The following is a 19,317-nucleotide window of genomic DNA, read 5'->3' on the forward strand; positions in this document are numbered from 1 at the left end:
ACGCTCTTTGTCAACTTGAATTTACTCTAACTCGTCTCTCTGTCTAGGTCACACAATATGTCAGGGGTACCTGATACAGCAAGAGATACTTTGGAAGGGCAGCCTGCGCCAATACAAGCGGTGCGACGGCGCAAGAACAAAGTGTGGGCAGTGGCATTCTTCAGAGACTGTCGACGGGTCGTCACTGGTTCACATGATAAAACTTTGCGAATTTTAGATGTGCGGCAGACAGGAGAAATGGTGGGAGAGCCATTCAAGGGGCACACGGACCGGGTGCGATCAGTCGCCATATCTCCAGACGACAGCCGAATTGCGAGTGGTGGAGATGATACCACCGTCATCATCTGGGACGCCGAGAGCAAACAGATGTTGCTCGATCCGCTGGTGAAGCACACAGAGAAGGTGAACTGTGTGTGCTTCTCCCCGGATGGATGGAGGGTCGCAAGCGGTTCACATGATTCGACAGCTGTTGTATGGGATGCAGAGACTGGCGCAGTCCTTGCAACACTCGATCATCGTAAAACCGTACGCGTGTGGAGTGTGTCATTTAGCCCGGATGGGCTAAAATTAGCATCCGGATCATCTGACCATGCCATCCGGGTGTGGCGCACCGTTAACGCCGAATGTTTGCTCAAGATCAACGCTGGCCAATGGTCAGTTCGAAGTGTTGTGTGGTCGCCTGACGGTAACCAGCTTGTCTCTGGATCATCCGACAATACAGCCAAGTTCTGGGATTCGTCTAATGGAGAAAAGATTGGTCAACCGTGCATCGGTCACACTCGCTGGATCACCTGTCTTGCCATCTCTTCAGATAACTCCTTCATCGCCACAGCATCGGACGACAGCACTGTGCGGCTATGGTGCACAAAGACACATAAGCAGATAGGACATTCACTTAAGCACGCCAAGAAAGTTCACTCTGTCGCAATTTCTCCCGATGCAGAGCTGCTTGTGAGTGGAGCCGATGATGGGAATCTTCAGCTTTGGTCTGTTAGGGATATACTGGAGCATGAAAACGTGGAGGGAAGCACAACAGAGTACGAAGAAGTACATGGAGAACAACTCCGCAGCAGTGAAACGCAGGTATGTTCTTGCTCGTTGTTGTTCTGCCTTTCCATTCATCCATGTCATTTTTTGTTGCGTACTGACTCACAGAGTAGTTGCGACAGCGAAAATGAGCATACCGGCTATAATGGCAATTACAAAGAGCCCTCTGTTGATCAAGATGGTACAAGTGACTCCGACACCCACGACGCCTCTGGCAGTGACGACCAAGACTCATTATTTGACGTCAGCTATTTGTCTTCGTTCACCTTTGACCGAACGTGAACTTACTTTATGTAGATCTTCGCTATAAAGAAGACTGTTCGCAATTCCGGGGACCTTCATATAATCGAAGACCTCCTGACTCATGAGATTGATTTTGACGAAGATGACAACAGACGCGATACGTATGCTAATCGCTCAATTGTAAGGGCGCGAAAGTCCGAGTGGGACGATGCGCTTCAAGACGCAGTCAGGGTCAGATATTCTGTCTCTCATGATGTCGTCGACGATAGGTTACTCAGTTTTGTCGCATAGTCTATTGCTATCGAGCCCTCATTATTGGGTTACATCTCCAAGGGCATCGCCCTTTGCGGCAGCAAGCAGCTCTGGGACGCGATGGAAGCTTTTGATTCTGCTTTTGTATTTTCCAATAGTGATCCGAATATCATCAATCTTTTACTATTGATCAAGGTACTGTAGTCACTGTTCTAACAGTCAGTTTGTCACACCAAGCTTCGATATCATTTTGTCCAGGCTATTGCGCTTTTCTATGCCGGTCGCTACGATGAGGCAGTGCGGCGCGTTCAAGACCTCACGACCGCTTCTCAACACTCGGATCCAACTCCGTGCAACGTTGTGAATGTGAGCTTTGTGTCAGACCTCGAATTTTTCTCACTCTCGACCATACCTGTCAGTCGTATCTACGTGTGCAGCTTGCAGTCATTGCTTTCCAGGGTGGGCGGTACAGCGAAGCCGCCGATCAACTCGACCGTAGTGTTCCCAGTATAACGGACTTGTTTTCGAGCAGAGCACTTTTTGAACCTAGATTGAAGATATTCACGGTGGTGCGCCATGAGATCACAGAGCTCATTTCCACTGATTGATGATATGCTGGACAGCTCTTCGGCTGGGACTTGGATACGTCATGGCAAACCGTCAACCAAATACGGTGCGAAGCATGCCTCTGCGCTGATCGAGTGATCGAAGCTGTCGAATCCCACCAATATATGATGTCCATGATCGATGAGGATGTGAAGGACAGTGACCTCGAGTGGTCTACTGGTGAGCACTTTGGGGTCTTAGATGGCTTGAGCATTGACACTTACTCTGGTATCATTTAGCATTCAAGAACGATTGCACTGCGCGCTGTGTCGCAAAGGGAGACGAAGCTGTTGCTGCAAAAAATTATGAAACGGCTATTGAGCTGTATTCAGCGGGCATCGAGCTGGACTCTTCATGCGAGTCACTCTTGGTGCGCCGCAGTAAAGCAAATTTGGAACGCAACCTCTTCGTAGTGGCTCTCCACGATGCGAACAGGGTGAGGACGATAGTTATCATTTCTCTAGCAGTTGCGCTTATTCTACCAATTGCATAGGTCATTAAACTCAATCCTTCTTCTTACGTAGGGTACGAATTAAGGAATGCAGCGCTTCTTGGCGCTGTGCGCTGCAATGAAGCAGAAGAGGCCTTCGAAATCATGTTCTCCAAGTTGGGCGATACCCCAGATGGACAGATACGACGTAAGCCCTAAAGAACTCATTTATCTACTTGAAGATGATGACATTGTCTCTAGAGCCGCAGCCCTGTTCCAGTATATCAAATATAGATTATCTTCGACAAGTCATTCACACTCGACTAGAAAGTACCCCGCCCCGTCCACTGATTCTTGACCCTCCCCCATTATCTATTTTTGTCGATGCCTCTACTTCATTTGGTATCGGTTTCCTCGCTGATTCCCGCTGGCTCGCTTGGGAATTGTTGGACGGCTGGAGGGCAAATGGTCGAGACATCGGATGGGCAGAAATGGTAGCGATCGACCTCGGTCTTCGCGCCCTTGTCCACTCGGGTCTTCGTGACGTGCGTGTGCAGTTGCATTCTGACAACCAGGGTGGTGTTCAAGCCCTTAAGGCTGGTCGATCTCGTAATGTGGTCCAAAATGACATTCTGCAACGTCTCTCCTCATTTGCCCTCGAACATGGTATTCGGATCTCTGTTAAATGGGTGAGGTCTTGCGATAACCTGGCAGATGGCATCTCTCGCGGCGTTTTTCCCCCTTCCCGCTTTCGTTTCAGCTCTCCTCCTCCCTTGCCTGATTACCTCAAACCCTTTGTCCGCTTGGTGTAGTTTGGCAGTTCCCTGCAAAGTTTCCCACCGCTTTACGCTATCACATGTAATGGTCGGTCCGGGAACTTTTGATATCAACAACTTTCGGGACGGACAAAATTTGTGCGCTGACCTATCTTGTAATACCTCAACTGTAACATAATACCGAAATTCGCTACTGTAACATATATGAGCAATACCTATCGTGTCATCAAGGGGGGACACAGTACTACCTGACAGGACGGCAGAGCACCTCCCCACGAATTGTAACTTCCCTCGCAAGTGAAAACAACGGCTCAATGACATCCACATCAATTTCGCTCAACGGTGTGGTCGTCTGCAAGTCTATCACCTGTACGTTGCAAGATGCAATTTCCAGCGCTGCCATAATACAGGAAACTTCCGACTCTTCTGGATCTGCCACAAACGTCAATTTGCGCAGCATGGGAAGACGAAGTTCGTCAAATATTTTGAGAACTTCGCGTTGTTGAAAAGGATCCGAGGGGATGGGGAAAGTGATCGATTCGAGGCAAGAGTGGGTGGCTGAATTGTGTGGATGGCCGATATCCGATATGATTAGATCGACCTTGATGGACTCCATACGAGGGAACATGAAGAAAGTAGAACGTATGATGCGGGCAGAAGCATTCTGGACCCAAAGATGACGTACGTTGTCACATGTGGGAATATGTCTAAATCGCATAGTAAGAGACCAGCGATAAGTGATGTGTAGATGAGTGAGGTTTGGTGCATTGAAACTGCTGAGTTCTGACCAGCAACACTGCAAGGATTTCAACTCGGGTGTGTCGAAGTTACGATTAAGGTCGTCTGCGAACGCCAGAGCCACGCTTCCCCAACGCTTGCTCTCAGAAAGAAGGATTTCGAGCAGTTGAGAATCTGCTTGTGAGGGTTCTTGGCACGACTGTCGCATGCAGCGGCGTGTGGTGCGTACAGGGAGCTCTCCGGACACGATGCGGAGGGTGAGGGGCTGATTTCCAGAGCGTGCAAGCCACGACTGGAGGAAAGATAGAAGGAATGGTTTCAACGGTTCGACTCGCCCCGGAAGGGAGACCTGCATGCGCGACCAGACCGCTGTCGTTGAATGTGATATGACTCGCCAAAAACGACACACGCGGGTGAAGACTAGGGGAGGGCTGCCAACATTGGCGGAGATGGTTGTATCTCCATAGGAGAAGACACTAGGACAGTCTGGAACGTCATTGACGACGAGCAAGAATATGTGCTGTAGAAGTTCCACTGGCAGCATATGGATGTGGGCGGCTGGGTAGTTCATGTTCACGGGAGAAAACTCGTGTGAATCAGTGAAGCCGACGTGGAAGGTCATAGTTCGGGTGAAACTGCAGGGTCTGAGAGATGAAACTTGTCAAGCCTCTTATGTGATTTTCAACCAACACGTGTGCAAAGGAGCTCGCAGGTATTCTGCCAAACAACTTGACCCTGCAACGAACAGGGTTTCATATCAGGACTCAGTTAACGTTACCTGATGCATCAGACATAACAAAAATGTAGTACACATTAGAATTAGCGACGCTTGGTTAACGTCGAGTCTTCTCACGCACTTTGTACTCTCGGACCTCAGCATTTCCCACATTCTTCCCCAGCACAATTTTCCTGAGTTAGCTGAGGAACGAGGCTAGCGCAGAAGTTAGTTAGCGGCGTGATAGTAACGCTCTTTGTTCTCGTCCACCTATCAGCGTAGACGACACCAACCCTAGCTCTCCTGAATCTGCTCATTAATTCAGTACTTGTTTCTATGCTAGATAATCCCAACGATGCAGTCTTGCCAGATTTCACGACCGTCGAATACAGAGCTGCTAGGGCTCGTCTGATAGCCAAAGGTGTCACAAATGACGCGCTAGCCGCAGAAGCACTCGAGACGATATGGACCTTTAACAACGACGCAGCCAAGGACGCTTGGGCAGATCAAGTGGGTGGAAGAAGATCTTAGTGTTGGATATTTGGACGTAACATGCAAGTCTCGCTATTACTCTTATTTCACATTCCCTTGCTGCGCACACGTACAATAACGGTCTCGTATTTTACATCATCGCTGACGCAGACAGGTATTATAATAGTCTCCCATCCCTCATCGTTCCACGTGAGATACTCGCACTCATACTCGACCATTACTATAATGTTTACCGTAGTCCCTCTCGCAGGTACTTATATAATGGAGTCTTACAGAATTGTACTCAGAACGGTATGACAGGGGCCCCGGTTAGCACCGCTTATGTATATGATGATTCAGCGCTTTAATTTAAGCTACTCGCTGAGTCATCATAGCACTGTTATTGCACGTTGACACCTAGACATGTGGTAGACAACTTTTGTTATGAACTAGGTATGCTTGTTGTCCATCCTGCAAGTTGGTGTGATGTCTGCCTCGATCTCTACTCTATCTCTTCAGACCCCGCTAATTCTCCACATGCAATCGCTTGCGGTCACATTTTCTGTCTCACGTGCGTTCATACTCCCGGCCAGCTTGCGGCCACCAATAATGTCTCTCCTCTCATATCCGACTCTTCAATCCCAGGTGCCTTCGCTCTTTATTACCAAGTGCATGTCCACTTTGCCGCAAACCTTTCCAGGCAGATCGTATCAAGAAACTCCACCTTGCGAATCCACCCGAACTAGATAATGCTGCACAGGACGCTATCGATGCTCATGCCAGTCTCCTCCTCCAGCGCATAGCTCTCGTCTCAGGTGAAGAGACGCCTGAGCCAGATGTCGTCGAAGTGGTCACCGAAGTACAGGAATGGCTGCAGTCTCAACCAGACGATCCCAGTTCTGTGAGTCTTTTCCGTCACTGCAAAGGCGACGTATGGCGGTCCTCGTTGCAAATACAATTTCTTTCCATTTTCTCACATGCGACATTTTTAGCATATGGCTCTTCGGGCTGCCGTGTCTTCCCTTCAGCGATACAAAGCTCTTCAAGATCAGAGCGAGCGTGAAAAAGCAGAATATCGTCGCCTCCGAAGCCAACTTCGGAACAACAAGCGAAATGCAGACCACGACTCCAAAACATCTCGTGCAGTGGAAGAAAGTCTGCTTTCCAGGATTCAAGAAATTGAGAATGAACATGCTCTGTGAGTCATCAGTAGTAAGGTAACGAATATTTTCTAAACGACTTCTCTATATAGAGAGGTGATCATTTGGTTCAGCGGCATCTACATTGGACTTACCTCGTGTCCTTATAGCTGTCCCAATTACATGCTGAGCTAGAAAACCTTAGAAACCCGCAACCCCGATATCGCAACACCAGCAACCCCCTCCCCCCGCCTCCTGAGCCCTTGCCGATCGATCGGTTCCCAACCTTTGCAAGGCCCGGTGGGGGTCTCGATACTCTCTTAGGCGGCGCCGTTCCATACCCCGCACCACCCCCGCGGGATAACGCCACTCAAGTTAATGGCGAAGCCCACGCCTCAGGATCTAAGGGGGCGAGGTCATCCCACAAGCCAATTTTTCATCCCCCTAAGCCCCCACCCATATCCAATATCAGACCTCCCGAGGCTCCTCGGGTAGAAGAACACTGGACAGACGACACGCGACGGCCCCGTGTATCATCCATACACAGCCGCGCACCTGAGTCTCAGTCAAAAATAAACATCTCGACCCGCGGAGCGCACATCCCTCCAAGCACTGTCCGTGTCAATTCTTCTCCTACCTGGGCAGCACGTCCCCTCGTCGTTGAGGATCGGCGATCTGACGACGAGAGAGAGCTAAGACGCAAAGAGAAGAGCAGTATTAGTATCAGCACAGACGTAACGAATGATCTGTCCACGCGGCTAGCCTCTGCCGCAGCTTACGTCTCAGGCTATGGCTCAGGATACGAATCAGGGTACCAGCTGATGAATGCTCCGTACATGTCGTCGGCTGGTGGCAACGAAAGGGCCTTTCCGTTGTTAGAGATGCAATCACCAGAACCAGTCACAGATATTCTGGGCTTAGCCGGCTCGTCTGGAGAAGATCATACGACGCCTGTGCCTCGAGCGCGACCCGTTCCCAGACGGGCTGTAACTGACACAGCTCGAGTGGATAATATTTCTACGGGTTATCCAAACGTACCTTCGCTTGGATCGCCATCACCTGAGAATGGTATGCGACGTCGAGCGACGGTGCAAAACGTTGGTCAGGCGGCCCGAGCGAAGAATACTTCCAGAGGTCTTTCGGATGTGCCTTTGCTTGGTACGCCACCGCCTGATATTGGTGTGGGACGTCGAGCGGCGGTGCAAAGTGTTGGCCAGGTTCTTGGTTTCGATGTTGGGTCATTGACGTCGAATGGAAATGTAGCAGCAGGATCTGCACGTTTGAATGACAGCGCAGCTGGTTCTGCCCGTCTCAACGACAGTGCACCGTTCCGTCCCACCGGCACGCAAATCCGCATGCCCAGACCCCGACCACTTATCCCTTCCCTAGATACAACACTGGACACAGACAGCCCAGGAAGCGTCACTACGTGGGGAACCATGTCCACCTCACGGGAAGGCAGCATGGATCACCTAGGCCTCCTGGGGCTGCACAACGGGGGCGTGCGTGGGCAGGGGAGCGTTGCCGGCGAGTCTATACTAGGTCGCCTAGAATCAGACGAAGATAACACAAATGAAGAAGGAGAAGATATCAGCGTGGCGCCCGTCATACCAATGTCTACCGCTGGACCGGATGCATTGGGTCTTATTCTTGAAGATGGAGGGGATGCGGATTATGCAGTGCGTGATGAGGAGTGGAGGTATCGTGCGCAGTCTTCGTATGCTGCGAGTCGGACTTCTTTTCCACCCAGTCCTACCTCATATCACACCTCACACACTCCAAATGGCCTCTCTTATACCCAATCCTCTCGCACCCAGCGCGCTTATCATCGTCGACATACCTCACAACCGAGGGGATACGAAGAAGGGACGACACCGCGCGTTCCCAGTGGCAGTTCTTCATATACGAATACCAACGCGCTATCGCTCCATTTTGATGCTTCGCTTTCAGTGCACGATCATGCCGTGCGTCCTTTCACAGGCGCTGGGAGTGGTTCTTTTACAAGTACCGGGCATGGTCCGTCTACAAACACCGGACATGGTTCTGTCACAAGTGGGGGGCATGGTCCTTTTTCAAATACAGGGAACGGCCCACAGATCGTTGCTCCTACCCCGGTCGTTGGTGGGCCTAGTATCGTGCATATGTGGGCTAATCGCACATGACTGGTGCTTCTGATTAGTATACGTATGGTTCTTTTTATCTGGAATCTGGATTATCCTTCTTTTCCCCGTTTGTTTTTCGTCGCCGAGTTTTTGTTCTCACCGCACTCATTTTACATAAGAGAGACGCTAGGTTGTTGTTACCTGTCATGCGTTTGTTGTTTGCCATCTATCTCCTTTTCTCGTATCGTTTGTATTATTAAATGTTTCTGTCATTTGGTGTACGTCGTGATCTATCGTAACTGACATTCAAGTACCGCAATCTGCATTTCTTTAGATGATGAGCGGGTCGAATTCGGCTTTGATGGGATCGGTGCTATGATACTGGGGTTCGAGATTATGACATGAGACAACAAGCTCTTTTGTGTTGGTTTTGCGCTAGCTGTGGGGTGGATCAAGTGATGGACACACGACAAGCAGCGTGCTGCAGCGGCGATGGCCAAAACAATGGTCGCTTAATATTCTGGTGGGCACGAGGCTCTCGCGAAGCGTGCATCAGTGCAGTTGCAAGGGCGCTGATCACCGGCACCCCTGACATAGACTCTAGATTACGCCCAGCTGATGTGCCTGCACATATGGAAACTTCCATCGACTCGATACAATTAATATTAATCGCTGAGATAGCGCCCCTTCTATTCCCTTCTAATATGTAGTCTTCAGTACTTTATGCTGCGGATCAAGTAAAAGCGCAAGGCTTCCTACGCGTGTGATGTGCGTGGCCAAAGATGTGGGATGAGCGTAGCGCAGGCTGATAGCCATCATGATGCGTGCGCCAAGCTTATTTTCCCCACGCTGACATTGCATGACATATAGCGTACGTGTACGTTGCAAGGTTGTTGTTATCTACGTTGTTGCCGTTGATTTCATCAGAAGCAGTGATGATGGAATTCGGAGTTGCGAGTTTTCTGATTTTATATAGCGCTGGTACTAGTAGCTAGTACTAAGTTTTGCGTTCGGTGGCGCGGATCTCTGATAAACAGCGGAGATGGTTCAACAAGCAGAGGCACGAGGCACTTTAGTACACGTGTGTGCTAATATTCAGACGCTGGTCATTCTGTACGTACGTTGGTCCGAATCACGGAAACTTCCCCAATCATTAACATTAATATTAATAATGAGATAGCAACTTATGATTGTTCCCTATCTGGGGGCTGTATCTTGATATTAAAACATGCTATATCGGAACAGCAGTGCAACCATCTGCGTCCAGACTCCAGAGGTATCTAGTCGGTGCAACTGACTCGCCATCTACATCCATCGGTGTTGAATATCATCCGTGCCGTGCTCCGAGGACATCGCAGTGCGCCCGACTCGGGTGCTTGAAAAGGTCTGGAGTCGGACGTGGAGTACTATTAGTGATCTGGGGCTGATCCAAGTCGAGAATAAACAAAGGGCTTGAAATAAGCTGAGAATGCAAAGCCATACCAAGGAGATAAAGCACAGGAAAAAACGGATGATTGGACCCAAATAACTGCGATGGGATGTGCCTATCGATAGCGCAGATCGATATACTTCCGAAGTATGATGGCATGGGGGTGTGTTTTTGACTCCAAAGTATTCTTACCATCTTGAGAACGAAGTCAGGGGTTGCAGATAGTCCGGAACTTTGGCACGTACTTAGGAGGAGAAGTATGAACGTGGGGCCGAACCGCGCAAGCCGTACTACTTCGGAAATAATTCTCTAAGGTCATGACTTGACTGCGGAGACGGAGAGTGAAAACAAGATAGAATGTTGGCCTGTCTGCTTAGAATGGTGGACAAAGAGCATCCCGCGCAGCACAAGGAGCCGATGCCGATAGATTAAATGCCCAAATGAAGGACACACCGGAGAAAAACATACCCATAGGACAAATTGGGACCGATGACATGGCCAAGGTGACGAAGGCGAAGGATGCGGGCATTTTTGAGGTGACAACCCAAGGTAACGGTTCGTTTCAGAATCAAAGGGGATCTCCAGAGATTAGTGTAGGGGGCAATGCATCACGGTTGATGTCAAGGGCATTGGTGCGCGTCAGCGAGGTATCGTTCTCCACTGGATGACCTCTCAGAATGGAAGATAGAGCTGCCTTAAGGTAAAGAAGATCTAAATCCAGTATATCTTTGACAGGAAACCTGTGGATAGTATAAATACGTGTTCAGAATCAACTCGGAGCGCCCTTTGACAATGTGGCAGACGCCCATGTCGCTTCGACATCGTAACACCATGTCGCCGTCGAGCACCTCAGTACATCACTTTTAACCTCGAGCAACACCACCGAATAAATGACAGAAACTTACACTCCAGAATGATTTGAGATTACCGGATGTGATATGTCCCAGCCATCCATCGGTGACTCCCAGTTATGAATGGTAATCCAGATGGAACGTACCGGTATTCCAGAAGGAACATAGCGGCAATCCAGAAGGAATGTAGCGGCAATCCAGAAGAACGAGAGTGTCCAAGGTCAGAACTAGCCTTGTAAGATATGTTTTAGAATCAAGTTTAATTTCGGTATTGCTGTACTATGTAGTGCTATGACATACTTCAACACGTTGACACCGCGTGCTGAGTCAGCGACGCTCGGCCCATTACCGACGGGCAAGGGTAATTTTTTTGTTCAGTGCTACATATCACCTGGAAGGCACGCATATAACGCAACAACTCGGACAAAATACGTCGAGCTGTACGTTCTTTGCGGCACTTGACGAAACGTTCAGCCAGCGAACTTATTATTATGCAACGCCGAACCCACGAGGATCGTCAACTTATCCGTGTCGGGCCGGTTCTATGAGATCAGTGCTGCCGAACCAAATGATTGTTCATAGGCACCCCTTCTCCATGCCAGGCAGCCGAAATTGAACGTGCGGTAAAGGAGGGGTTGTTCACTGCTTTATCCACGCGTAGTTCTGCCGGAAACTAATTCGGTACAAACTCTCGATCCCGGCGAGTGGCACTGATTCCCTTCAGCGTTCCCTGCTAAGCTTCATTAAAGGTAAGACTCGGGTCATGCAGTTCTTATCGTGGTGTTGGAACTCAGATCGGAAGCTCCATCCAGGTGATTGATCGTGCCAACTTAGTATGTGATCATTTCACTTAGGTTTGTCTAGGACCCTCAAGGAAGTAGCGAAGTTCTATCTCACGTCGCTTAGTTGCCTCGTGTCTTCTTATAATCTCTTCAACGTTATGAATGTTCGCTCCTCCCCTGCACAACATTACACCACCCACCCCGCCACGCACGTTAGGTCTGGCCTTTAAGCCTTTGCTGGCTTAAATCCCTTCCTTCCCCCATATACCCGAGTGGGTCCTTAACAAGTCCCTTCTTTCCTTCCTTCCTGCGATACCTCCTTGCTAGAGTAGGCGATCAAGCTGCCATAAGCTTAATTCGCTCCTTTCCCGATCCTCAAGGAAATCTCTTCATCGTCTTTCAACCATGTTGGTACTCAACAAATCCTCGACCTGTGATGTCTGTATGGAAGGCTATATGAATGGCGGCAATTCACCGCACTCGATCTCTTGTGGGCACGTATTCTGCCAAAAGTAAGTACTCGTTTCATCGATCGTGTATTGTTTTCATCTAACTCGCCCATCCGAAGGTGTCTCGATCATCTTTTGCGCCACATATGTCCCCTTTGTCGGACTCGATTTTCCCCTCAGGATGTCCGCAAGCTTCACATTGATATGCAGTCGCCTATGATTACGACCGCCTCCATAGAAGAAGTCCCTGAAAACCCTGAATCTTCTTCTCCACCTCCTGACAACGAAGCCCGCATCCTTCAGGAAGATATCGCCCGTGTCGTCAGAGAAGGTGCCAAGCTTCCTGAACTCCGCCGGGTAATCGAGAAATGTCGAACGTACTACAAGTCACAGTCAGCTGACCAGGTACGTTCATGATGCCGTCATGTTAAGACGTCCCTGTTAAATTTTCTTTTTTTTTTGTGATCAGCAGAACCCTGTGAAAGTGAGCGCGCTGCTTCTTTGGAACCTCGCCGAGTCTCAACGGCATCTCGCGGAAATGAGAAAAGACAAGGCGGTTGAGATTGAGAAAAACCGGGTGGTGGAAATTGCTCTTGAGGAAATGAGACGGGAGAAGGTGGCTGAAGTTGAGAGGACCTGCGAGGCAAAAATTGCTCTTGAGGAATTACGCTCGCGCCTTACAGCAGAGATCGTGAATTTGCAAGTGAAGTACGAGGAGCTGCAACGTATTCGACAGGATGAGAAAGATACTGCTCTTGCTGTCGAGAAAAGTTTGAGGGAACACTATGATGAATCGAATTCGTATTGGAGCAGGTGAGCCTGTCGTATTCTGGTCCATTTATTTTATGGACTTATCAGTATCATTTAGCAAAGTCAGTATTTTGTAGTTTCCTGCGAGTAATGTTTTACTTACAGCCACAGGTGCAAGCTACAATGCGTGAGAACACAGTTCTCCGGGAAGAGCTCATGCGCGCTAGAATTGCATTTAACCCGTTACCTGACTTCCAACGGCCAGTCGAGGTCCGGTATCTTCATGCAATGCCAGAGCCGAAGCATCCTGAGAAGTCGATCGAGGACGATCCTTTGAGCATCAAAGCAAGAGCGAAGGCCAAAGCAAAAGCGAAAGCCATCGAGGAAGAGGAGTTCCACTTGTCTCCTCTCGCCCAGGTAATCGGAACTTGGCCTTCTGCAATCCAGTCGTTCCGCGCTCTGGTGGACGAAGATGAGATGGACCACTTAAAGAAGACCTGCGGCAAAAAGGAATTGGAATTAAGGCCTGATGCAGACGAGGATCAAACGATGGGTGACTCCACGTCTCAGCTTGTTCCCATTCCTCGGTCCTCGTTGTCTCGTCAGTTGGCCGATGCTTCCGTCTCTTCGTCTGCCTCTACGACCAATCCGGATAACTGGTCTGGATTGTCCCGATCTCGCCCTCGCGATGACATTGTCATGTCGAGTCGTGATGGATCTTCTTCACGTCATCACTCCACTGAGCGTTCAATCGCTTTAGCACATAGCGGTACTCATTCACCGTCTCGCAGAGTATCACGGGACCCATCCACGTTATATATATCTAGTCGCACTTCCTCCCCTTCACGCCGCTACTCCTCGGACCGCTTGTATGGACCTCGGTTGAAAGACACTCATTCACGAGATTCATATGATGGTGCTAGCAGAGATTACGAGATGCGCGCAGGAGACATGTACGAGCCCAAGGTGAAAGACCAGGTCGCACCGCGCCAGATCACGGCGGTCGATGACTTTCGAGACAAGGATCGCGAACGCCTGCGCGCTCAGCTCCATGATATCCTTGACAGCCCTGTGCCATCATCCTCCCTCAAGATCCCGATGTCTTATGGCGATGAGTCGTCGTTCCCCCCACCATATCCAGCACCGCCATCGTCCAATACGATCCCTAGGCAGACGAATTCTAGTACGCGTGTGCATACACCGTTGCGGAGAAACTCCACTGCAAGTCAATCTGTGACTCCTACGCCTGGTCTTGAAGAGGGATTCCCGGCTACAGTCATGTCAAAGACGCTGGTCCATGCTAGTAGTGTTGCGATGCAACAGGAGAAGGAGAGGCAGGAGAGGCGGGAGAGGGAAAGACAACGAGAGCAGGAACGCGAACGAATGGAGCGTGAACGCGGTCGGGAACGTGATCGCGAGCGGGAACGGGAACCAGAGTGGCAGCACCTCAAGGATTCTACGAATGTGCCACCCGATGTTTACCCCTACTATCGCGAACGACGTACAGGCAGGACAAAGTTGTCTAACCCGGTCACCGCCGGAGCAGATTGATGAATCTTATGACTTCCTCGATTTATTAACCAACTGTCACTTCAGATTTTTTGATTTCCCATTGCTGTCGATGGGACTACTATTTATATGAGGGAGTCCGAATGGACTCTCCTGTCAACAGTGTGTAGCCAATATTGTGTTTATAATGGTTTTGTGGTGTTGTTCTGACCGAGGCGTACATGCTGTATTGTCATTGTTGGTGTCCCGAGTTATGCCAAACTTGTATTTTACTTATTGTGCATGCATATGCAGTTACATAGTAGATTCTTTACGGACGTTTATTTAGTTTCTTCCTGAAGAAAAATAAAAACGTCTTGGATGTTTCGATCCCCACTCACTATATCTAGTACTGATTCACTTATCTCCATCGTCTCTGGACGTGTAAAAATTTGCGGGCAAGCAACCTTTGCCAGAGATATTGTCAAGGTGTTACATATGTCGGGTCTGAAGTGCCTAAATATAACAAACATTGTCTGAGGCCAATATGAGTGTCGATAAATCTAGGGAGTACATATGGATATTATGTGGTACAAATAAATAAGCAATCCGGACCATGGAGATACTCAAGACTGTGCGCCACACCGCAGGCTAGCCCCACAGAACTGAGCAACAATGATATATAATAATAGTAGCGCAACCAAGACGCTCAATGCCAATATCTTGCTATTCTTCCACCACATCTGCCGCCTCACTGTCCTGGCACCGCGCCGGAATGCGGTGGCCTGCGTGGCCATGTTGTCAGTCTTATCTATGAGAAGCTCGATACGCTCCCCTCGGCTGAGGATCTGCTCGACATTTTGGACCATAATATCTTTGACTTGGTTCAGCTCCGCTTGAGCACGGGCGACTTCGTCCGTTGGAGGAGCAGTGTTGTACGTGTGCATGAGAGAGGCGATAGTGGGAGAGAAGGTGCCTTGAAGTCCGTATGCGGGGGTAGAGCTTAGTACAGCAGACGAGGAGGATGGGAGCTCGGTAAACTTGCGATGTGAATCAGAACAAGGGGGTAAATTGTACTGTGACAACATACTTTGCGCTGCAGGTCCGCTAGAAAAGCGAATGGCATCTTCCTACGGTGATATTTAACCAAAAAAGCAGATGAACGCCCTTCAGAAATCTCACCTTCCTACAGAGTCATCTGCCATGACCAGAAAAGTGAAGCCGCCCTCGGAGATGTAATGAAAGAGGTATTGTTCCCACACATATGTTAACTTGCTGTTGTTCGGCGGGATCTTGGATAGAATTGTCTGTGTAGCTATGTATGCCACTATGTTAAGAAGCGCATGATGAGACAGGAAACAATGCACCATGTGAGAAGTCTCGCTGGCCCGGAGCTTGGTGTTCAGCAAGGATCGTGGGTCCTCGGGAAACGATGGCATTTATCTAGAGTAATAGTCCTGTCTACATGCATTACATATACTCATAGGATTAGAACTTACCAGTGACATGTTAGAAACCAGCCAGGGCACGAAGGAAGATAGGACAAAAGTCAGTGACGCTCAAATGACGCTGGAGCGGAAGTAGTGGTGGATTAGGAAGGACCTAAAGAATATTCCCACGAACTTACACTTCCATTTCCTCCACCAACGTGTCTCCAGTCTTCGAAACTCACCGTCAACAGCATGGTGCGTAACGAGCAACCTAGCTGTATTATTTCGATACTCACCTGTTAATCACTTAGTCTGATTCAGAAAGCTCAACCCACGCTGTTAGCCCCAAGGTCGGTACCGTTGCAAGACCGCCAGGTGCGCAGGTTCGGTATGTCTCATAGTCTGTTTGTGGTTTGCACACATTTCTGACTGAAACTTGTCAAAGGCGGAGGGCAGCAAACACGCAGGTAAAACCGAATTCAACGCGTGCAGCAGGAGCTGGCGGCTCTTCGGGGACAATGCTGAAACTTTACACTGACGACTCACCAGGGCTGCGAGTGTACGTGTCATGTTGCTATAAACGTAACATTCAACCAAGCTGATTTTATTCCCATGTTAGAGACCCATATGTCGTCCTCATACTCTCGTTGGCGTTTATTGGATCCATCTTCTTTTTGCATATTTCCGCCAAAATAATCCGGTCTTTCACCAAGTGATAGCCTTGTAATGGACACTTTTATGCACTTTTGACTATATCCCGCATTGCGGAACATGTGCACTCAGCGCTTGCGTCGTATGACATGCTGTAAAACAATTTATCGCAGAGTGAGGCGCTGCGTACCCTCTCGTCGTCCAGTTGCCTGCACTGTCTGGGCGAAACTGTTGTTTTCCACTGTCTGCCAATTAGTCCGACATCCAGAGAACACATTGCACGGTGAGGCGCTGTATATCCTCTCGTCATTCAATTGCCTGGTGGGATAATGTGGATTGTCTTGGCGAGATCCCACCGCTTTCCAATGTCTGCTGCTTAGTTCTGCATTCTGAAGAAGTTGCAGACCGGGAGACTTACCTCGGTCGAGTTGAGTGGGGCCAATTCTTTCTTTCCAAAGACACCCCTCGAGTTCATTGACATCGTCCTTTTCATATCTTCACTCGCTAACATGGTCAATGGCGAGCGTCTGGAATCGGCCGAAATCCCCTGAGGCAGTGGTCTAATCTCCAGTTCTTCAGATATTTTACACACGGGGCTTAAAGCGCAGAAATGAATGCGCTACCGCTGTCAATGTTCCTCCAGGGAATGGATTTTCCCGAGTTCATTCGTTTCGGATTTTTCATTGCTTTCACTTTGACCACAACACCAGCGGTTTTCTGCTTATTGTTGCCGTCCCAGCCATGGACACGTAGCGCTTATTCAATCCTAGCCGTATTTGGTGACTATCAGTGCTAAGTTGGCGTGATAGAGTTGATAAAGGCCAGGTGCAAGTCTCGACTTCAGTGGCTGTGGTCCATTCTTGCTCACTATCGATCCTTAATCCCCGAAAGATGAAGGAGAGCAATCAGCCCTTCATCTAGTCTCCCCTTCCTGTTTCACATGTCATAGCGAGCCGCGTCATTTTGTCGACATCTTACCTCTCACTGGTCTTGCAACCTTCAGAAGCGTCTTGTAGACGAACCTGTTCGGGAAGGGAGTACGTTCAACCAGAGGGATCTGAATCCATAATTCAAAGTGCCTGATCTTGGGTATGTTAATCGAATGATCAGGCCCAATTGACTGAACTCATTCTCATTCCCCAGTCGCCTTCAACAAATGTCACAGCCATTAAAGGCATCGTGAATTTGTGTTCGGCGGCATGCCTGCTCACTTGATTCACGTGCCCGATATCATTGATGTTGAATCTCGTAGACGAAGTGTTCAACATGTACAAGCATGTGGTTGAGGCTACTATCTCCCGTTGTTGGCTTGATACCGGAGAACTCACATTCCAGGACAAGTCCAAGTCGCAATAAGATATGTCAAAGAATCCTGCCGGATATCGCAGATTGACCAAGTTTTGCGAGAAGGCAGGAGAGTACGAATCTGAATGGCCGGTCATGGCTAACGGTGCAGACAGACTAATCACAAGGGAGCCCCGGTTACGATATATAAGCGGGAGTAAGCCCCCCACGTATAGGGCTATGTCCAACATAGGGTCTACGACCCCAAAGGACAATAAAATGGAAAAAAAGGGAGCCCCAGTGTGATGTAGATGTCCGTTTGAAATGGTTTACATCTAGTAGGGTATATAGGTAGTTATAAACCCTTGATATGCTATGGTCCTGGTTGTACTGTAGTACTCGTGTTATTCCTTGTGGGTTTCCAGTTTATGCTTTCTAGAATTAAACCTACGTCTGGACTCTGACTCTCGAGTCCGCGTTCCATTCACTAGTACAATGTATGTCTCTATTCTTGCTCTCGTCGTGCTTGAATGACTACCAGCTTCGCTTGATTACTAATGCTAAGTCGTCCGTGCCACGTGGCGGGTTGGCCCGGTGGTCCACTTGCTTATTAGGTAAGTTCCGACTGGACTTTGATGCGGTCTGCTTTCCAACGCCGATATCATGGCGATCTCCGTACTGCGTCAGACTCTTTCTCAGTGTCTCCCAGTTTCAATTCGCGACCTTTTCCGTTGTCTCGATTTCAGTTCCTCATAATATGTCCTGGCAAGGTAAGTCTGAGCTGCATCGCCAAACAAGCTCTTGGTCTCATGCATCCACAGCATACGTAGACAACAACCTCGTCGGCACCAAGAAAGTAACTCAGGCCGCGATCTTGGGAAAAGCTGGAGGTGTATGGGCTAAATCCTCAGACATCACGGTAACTTATATTGAAAGTAGTCATGTCCGTGCAGCTCTGACGCGATCTTGCATAGATCACCCCAGAAGAGCAGAAGGCGATCACTGCTGCGTTCACGAACAAAGCTGCAGTTCAGGCGTCTGGCTTCCGTATCGCTAATCAGAAATACTTCTTCTTATCGTCGGATACCTACGGAGATGATCCGGATCTTATTGTGGTTCAGGGCAAGAAACAGGTGGGTCTCCACGATATGTTTCTATGATGCATGCTCACAGCCATCAGGCCGATGGTGCTGTACTAGCGCAAACGAAACAAGCTATCCTCGTCGTTACATACATTCATCCTCAGACAGCTCAAGACGCAGGCCTGTTAGTCACCAATCTTGGAGCATACCTCGCTAGCCAGCGTTACTAGGATCCGTTAGGAGACGATCGCAGAGGATAAAGAAGACCACAGGTGTGCTATCATGTAATCGTACAGTTTATAGATTCAATGCACTTTATTGGAGTTATTCCAAAGTTCAATACATTGGACAATCGTCACATATATTTGCTATCAGGTCCGATCGTGTTGAGCAAGAGCGATCGGTGTCGTGTGTAAGTCTGTGGCCGGTTCATGGATGCGCAATCTTGGAATGTTTGCAGTTGACATTGTCCTCCGCCCTTCGCAGATCCTGCTTGCATTTGCTGCATCCAGGTCCTCGTCGGCATCCCACAGTACTCCTTATTTGGTGCAGAAGTGCCCCAATGATGCGTCCATGCTAAAATTAGCCTCCGGACCGTACGA

At 49.1% G+C, this 19,317-nt stretch overlaps 7 protein-coding genes across 7 annotated transcripts; 5 read left to right on the plus strand and 2 right to left on the minus strand.

Moving 5' to 3' along the window:
• Positions 1-3,174: 3,174 nt before the first annotated feature.
• Positions 3,175-3,565, plus strand: F5147DRAFT_396792 (uncharacterized protein). The gene has a single exon (XM_041429590.1). The coding sequence runs from the start codon at positions 3,293-3,295 to the stop codon at positions 3,530-3,532; it is 240 nt and encodes a 79-aa protein (XP_041288048.1). The 5' UTR covers positions 3,175-3,292; the 3' UTR covers positions 3,533-3,565.
• Positions 3,495-4,873, minus strand: F5147DRAFT_396784 (uncharacterized protein). The gene has a single exon (XM_041429589.1). The coding sequence runs from the start codon at positions 4,712-4,714 to the stop codon at positions 3,599-3,601; it is 1,116 nt and encodes a 371-aa protein (XP_041288049.1). The 5' UTR covers positions 4,715-4,873; the 3' UTR covers positions 3,495-3,598.
• A 721-nt stretch (positions 4,874-5,594) lies between these two features.
• Positions 5,595-8,579, plus strand: F5147DRAFT_763655 (uncharacterized protein; the record flags this gene model as incomplete). The annotated part of the gene is made up of 5 exons (XM_041440653.1): positions 5,595-5,849; positions 5,924-6,179; positions 6,271-6,476; positions 6,531-6,534; positions 6,588-8,579. Exons 1-5 carry the CDS (start codon positions 5,734-5,736, stop codon positions 8,577-8,579), a joined length of 2,574 nt encoding a protein of 857 aa, XP_041288050.1. The 5' UTR covers positions 5,595-5,733.
• Positions 8,580-11,986: 3,407 nt separating this feature from the next.
• F5147DRAFT_778559 (uncharacterized protein) lies at positions 11,987-14,331 on the plus strand (the record flags this gene model as incomplete). The annotated part of the gene is made up of 4 exons (XM_041442148.1): positions 11,987-12,093; positions 12,150-12,435; positions 12,503-12,843; positions 12,918-14,331. 4 exons carry the CDS (start codon positions 11,987-11,989, stop codon positions 14,329-14,331), a joined length of 2,148 nt encoding a protein of 715 aa, XP_041288051.1.
• A 420-nt stretch (positions 14,332-14,751) lies between these two features.
• F5147DRAFT_717689 (VAMP synaptobrevin-like protein) lies at positions 14,752-15,863 on the minus strand. The gene is made up of 5 exons (XM_041438661.1): positions 15,768-15,863; positions 15,636-15,711; positions 15,451-15,583; positions 15,359-15,398; positions 14,752-15,308 (listed from the first exon to the last, which is right to left on the minus strand). The coding sequence occupies exons 1-5, from the start codon at positions 15,774-15,776 to the stop codon at positions 14,895-14,897; spliced, it is 672 nt and encodes a 223-aa protein (XP_041288052.1). The 5' UTR covers positions 15,777-15,863; the 3' UTR covers positions 14,752-14,894.
• Positions 15,864-15,894: 31 nt separating this feature from the next.
• On the plus strand, positions 15,895-16,862 carry F5147DRAFT_618678 (Pre protein translocase Sec Sec61-beta subunit). The gene is made up of 4 exons (XM_041432577.1): positions 15,895-15,953; positions 16,010-16,086; positions 16,144-16,257; positions 16,318-16,862. Exons 1-4 carry the CDS (start codon positions 15,951-15,953, stop codon positions 16,412-16,414), a joined length of 291 nt encoding a protein of 96 aa, XP_041288053.1. The 5' UTR covers positions 15,895-15,950; the 3' UTR covers positions 16,415-16,862.
• A 1,426-nt stretch (positions 16,863-18,288) lies between these two features.
• On the plus strand, positions 18,289-19,089 carry F5147DRAFT_717696 (profilin). The gene is made up of 4 exons (XM_041438662.1): positions 18,289-18,403; positions 18,455-18,552; positions 18,608-18,766; positions 18,814-19,089. The coding sequence occupies exons 1-4, from the start codon at positions 18,391-18,393 to the stop codon at positions 18,943-18,945; spliced, it is 402 nt and encodes a 133-aa protein (XP_041288054.1). The 5' UTR covers positions 18,289-18,390; the 3' UTR covers positions 18,946-19,089.
• The last annotated feature ends 228 nt before the right edge of the window (positions 19,090-19,317 follow it).

Source organism: Suillus discolor (assembly GCF_016758755.1).
Source record: "Suillus discolor strain FC423 chromosome Unknown F5147scaffold_72, whole genome shotgun sequence".
Classification (NCBI taxonomy): domain Eukaryota; kingdom Fungi; phylum Basidiomycota; class Agaricomycetes; order Boletales; family Suillaceae; genus Suillus; species Suillus discolor.

Bases quoted from the DNA above. Each gene is read 5' to 3' on its own strand.
- F5147DRAFT_717696 (XM_041438662.1), top strand. The intron at 18,553-18,607 runs GTAACTTATATT...GATCTTGCATAG, and splicing joins CTAAATCCTCAGACATCACG to ATCACCCCAGAAGAGCAGAA. The intron at 18,767-18,813 runs GTGGGTCTCCAC...CACAGCCATCAG, and splicing joins TGGTTCAGGGCAAGAAACAG to GCCGATGGTGCTGTACTAGC.
- F5147DRAFT_396792 (XM_041429590.1), top strand. From the start codon at position 3,293: ATGGCATCTCTCGCGGCGTTTTTCCCCCTTCCCGCTTTCGTTTCAGCT.
- F5147DRAFT_717689 (XM_041438661.1), bottom strand. The intron at 15,399-15,450 runs GTGAGATTTCTG...ATATCACCGTAG, and splicing joins GCAGATGACTCTGTAGGAAG to GAAGATGCCATTCGCTTTTC. The intron at 15,309-15,358 runs GTATGTTGTCAC...TCACATCGCAAG, and splicing joins TAGCGGACCTGCAGCGCAAA to TTTACCGAGCTCCCATCCTC.
- F5147DRAFT_396784 (XM_041429589.1), bottom strand. From the start codon at position 4,714: ATGACCTTCCACGTCGGCTTCACTGATTCACACGAGTTTTCTCCCGTG.
- F5147DRAFT_618678 (XM_041432577.1), top strand. The intron at 16,087-16,143 runs GTATGTCTCATA...AACTTGTCAAAG, and splicing joins CCGCCAGGTGCGCAGGTTCG to GCGGAGGGCAGCAAACACGC. The intron at 16,258-16,317 runs GTACGTGTCATG...TTCCCATGTTAG, and splicing joins GACTCACCAGGGCTGCGAGT to AGACCCATATGTCGTCCTCA.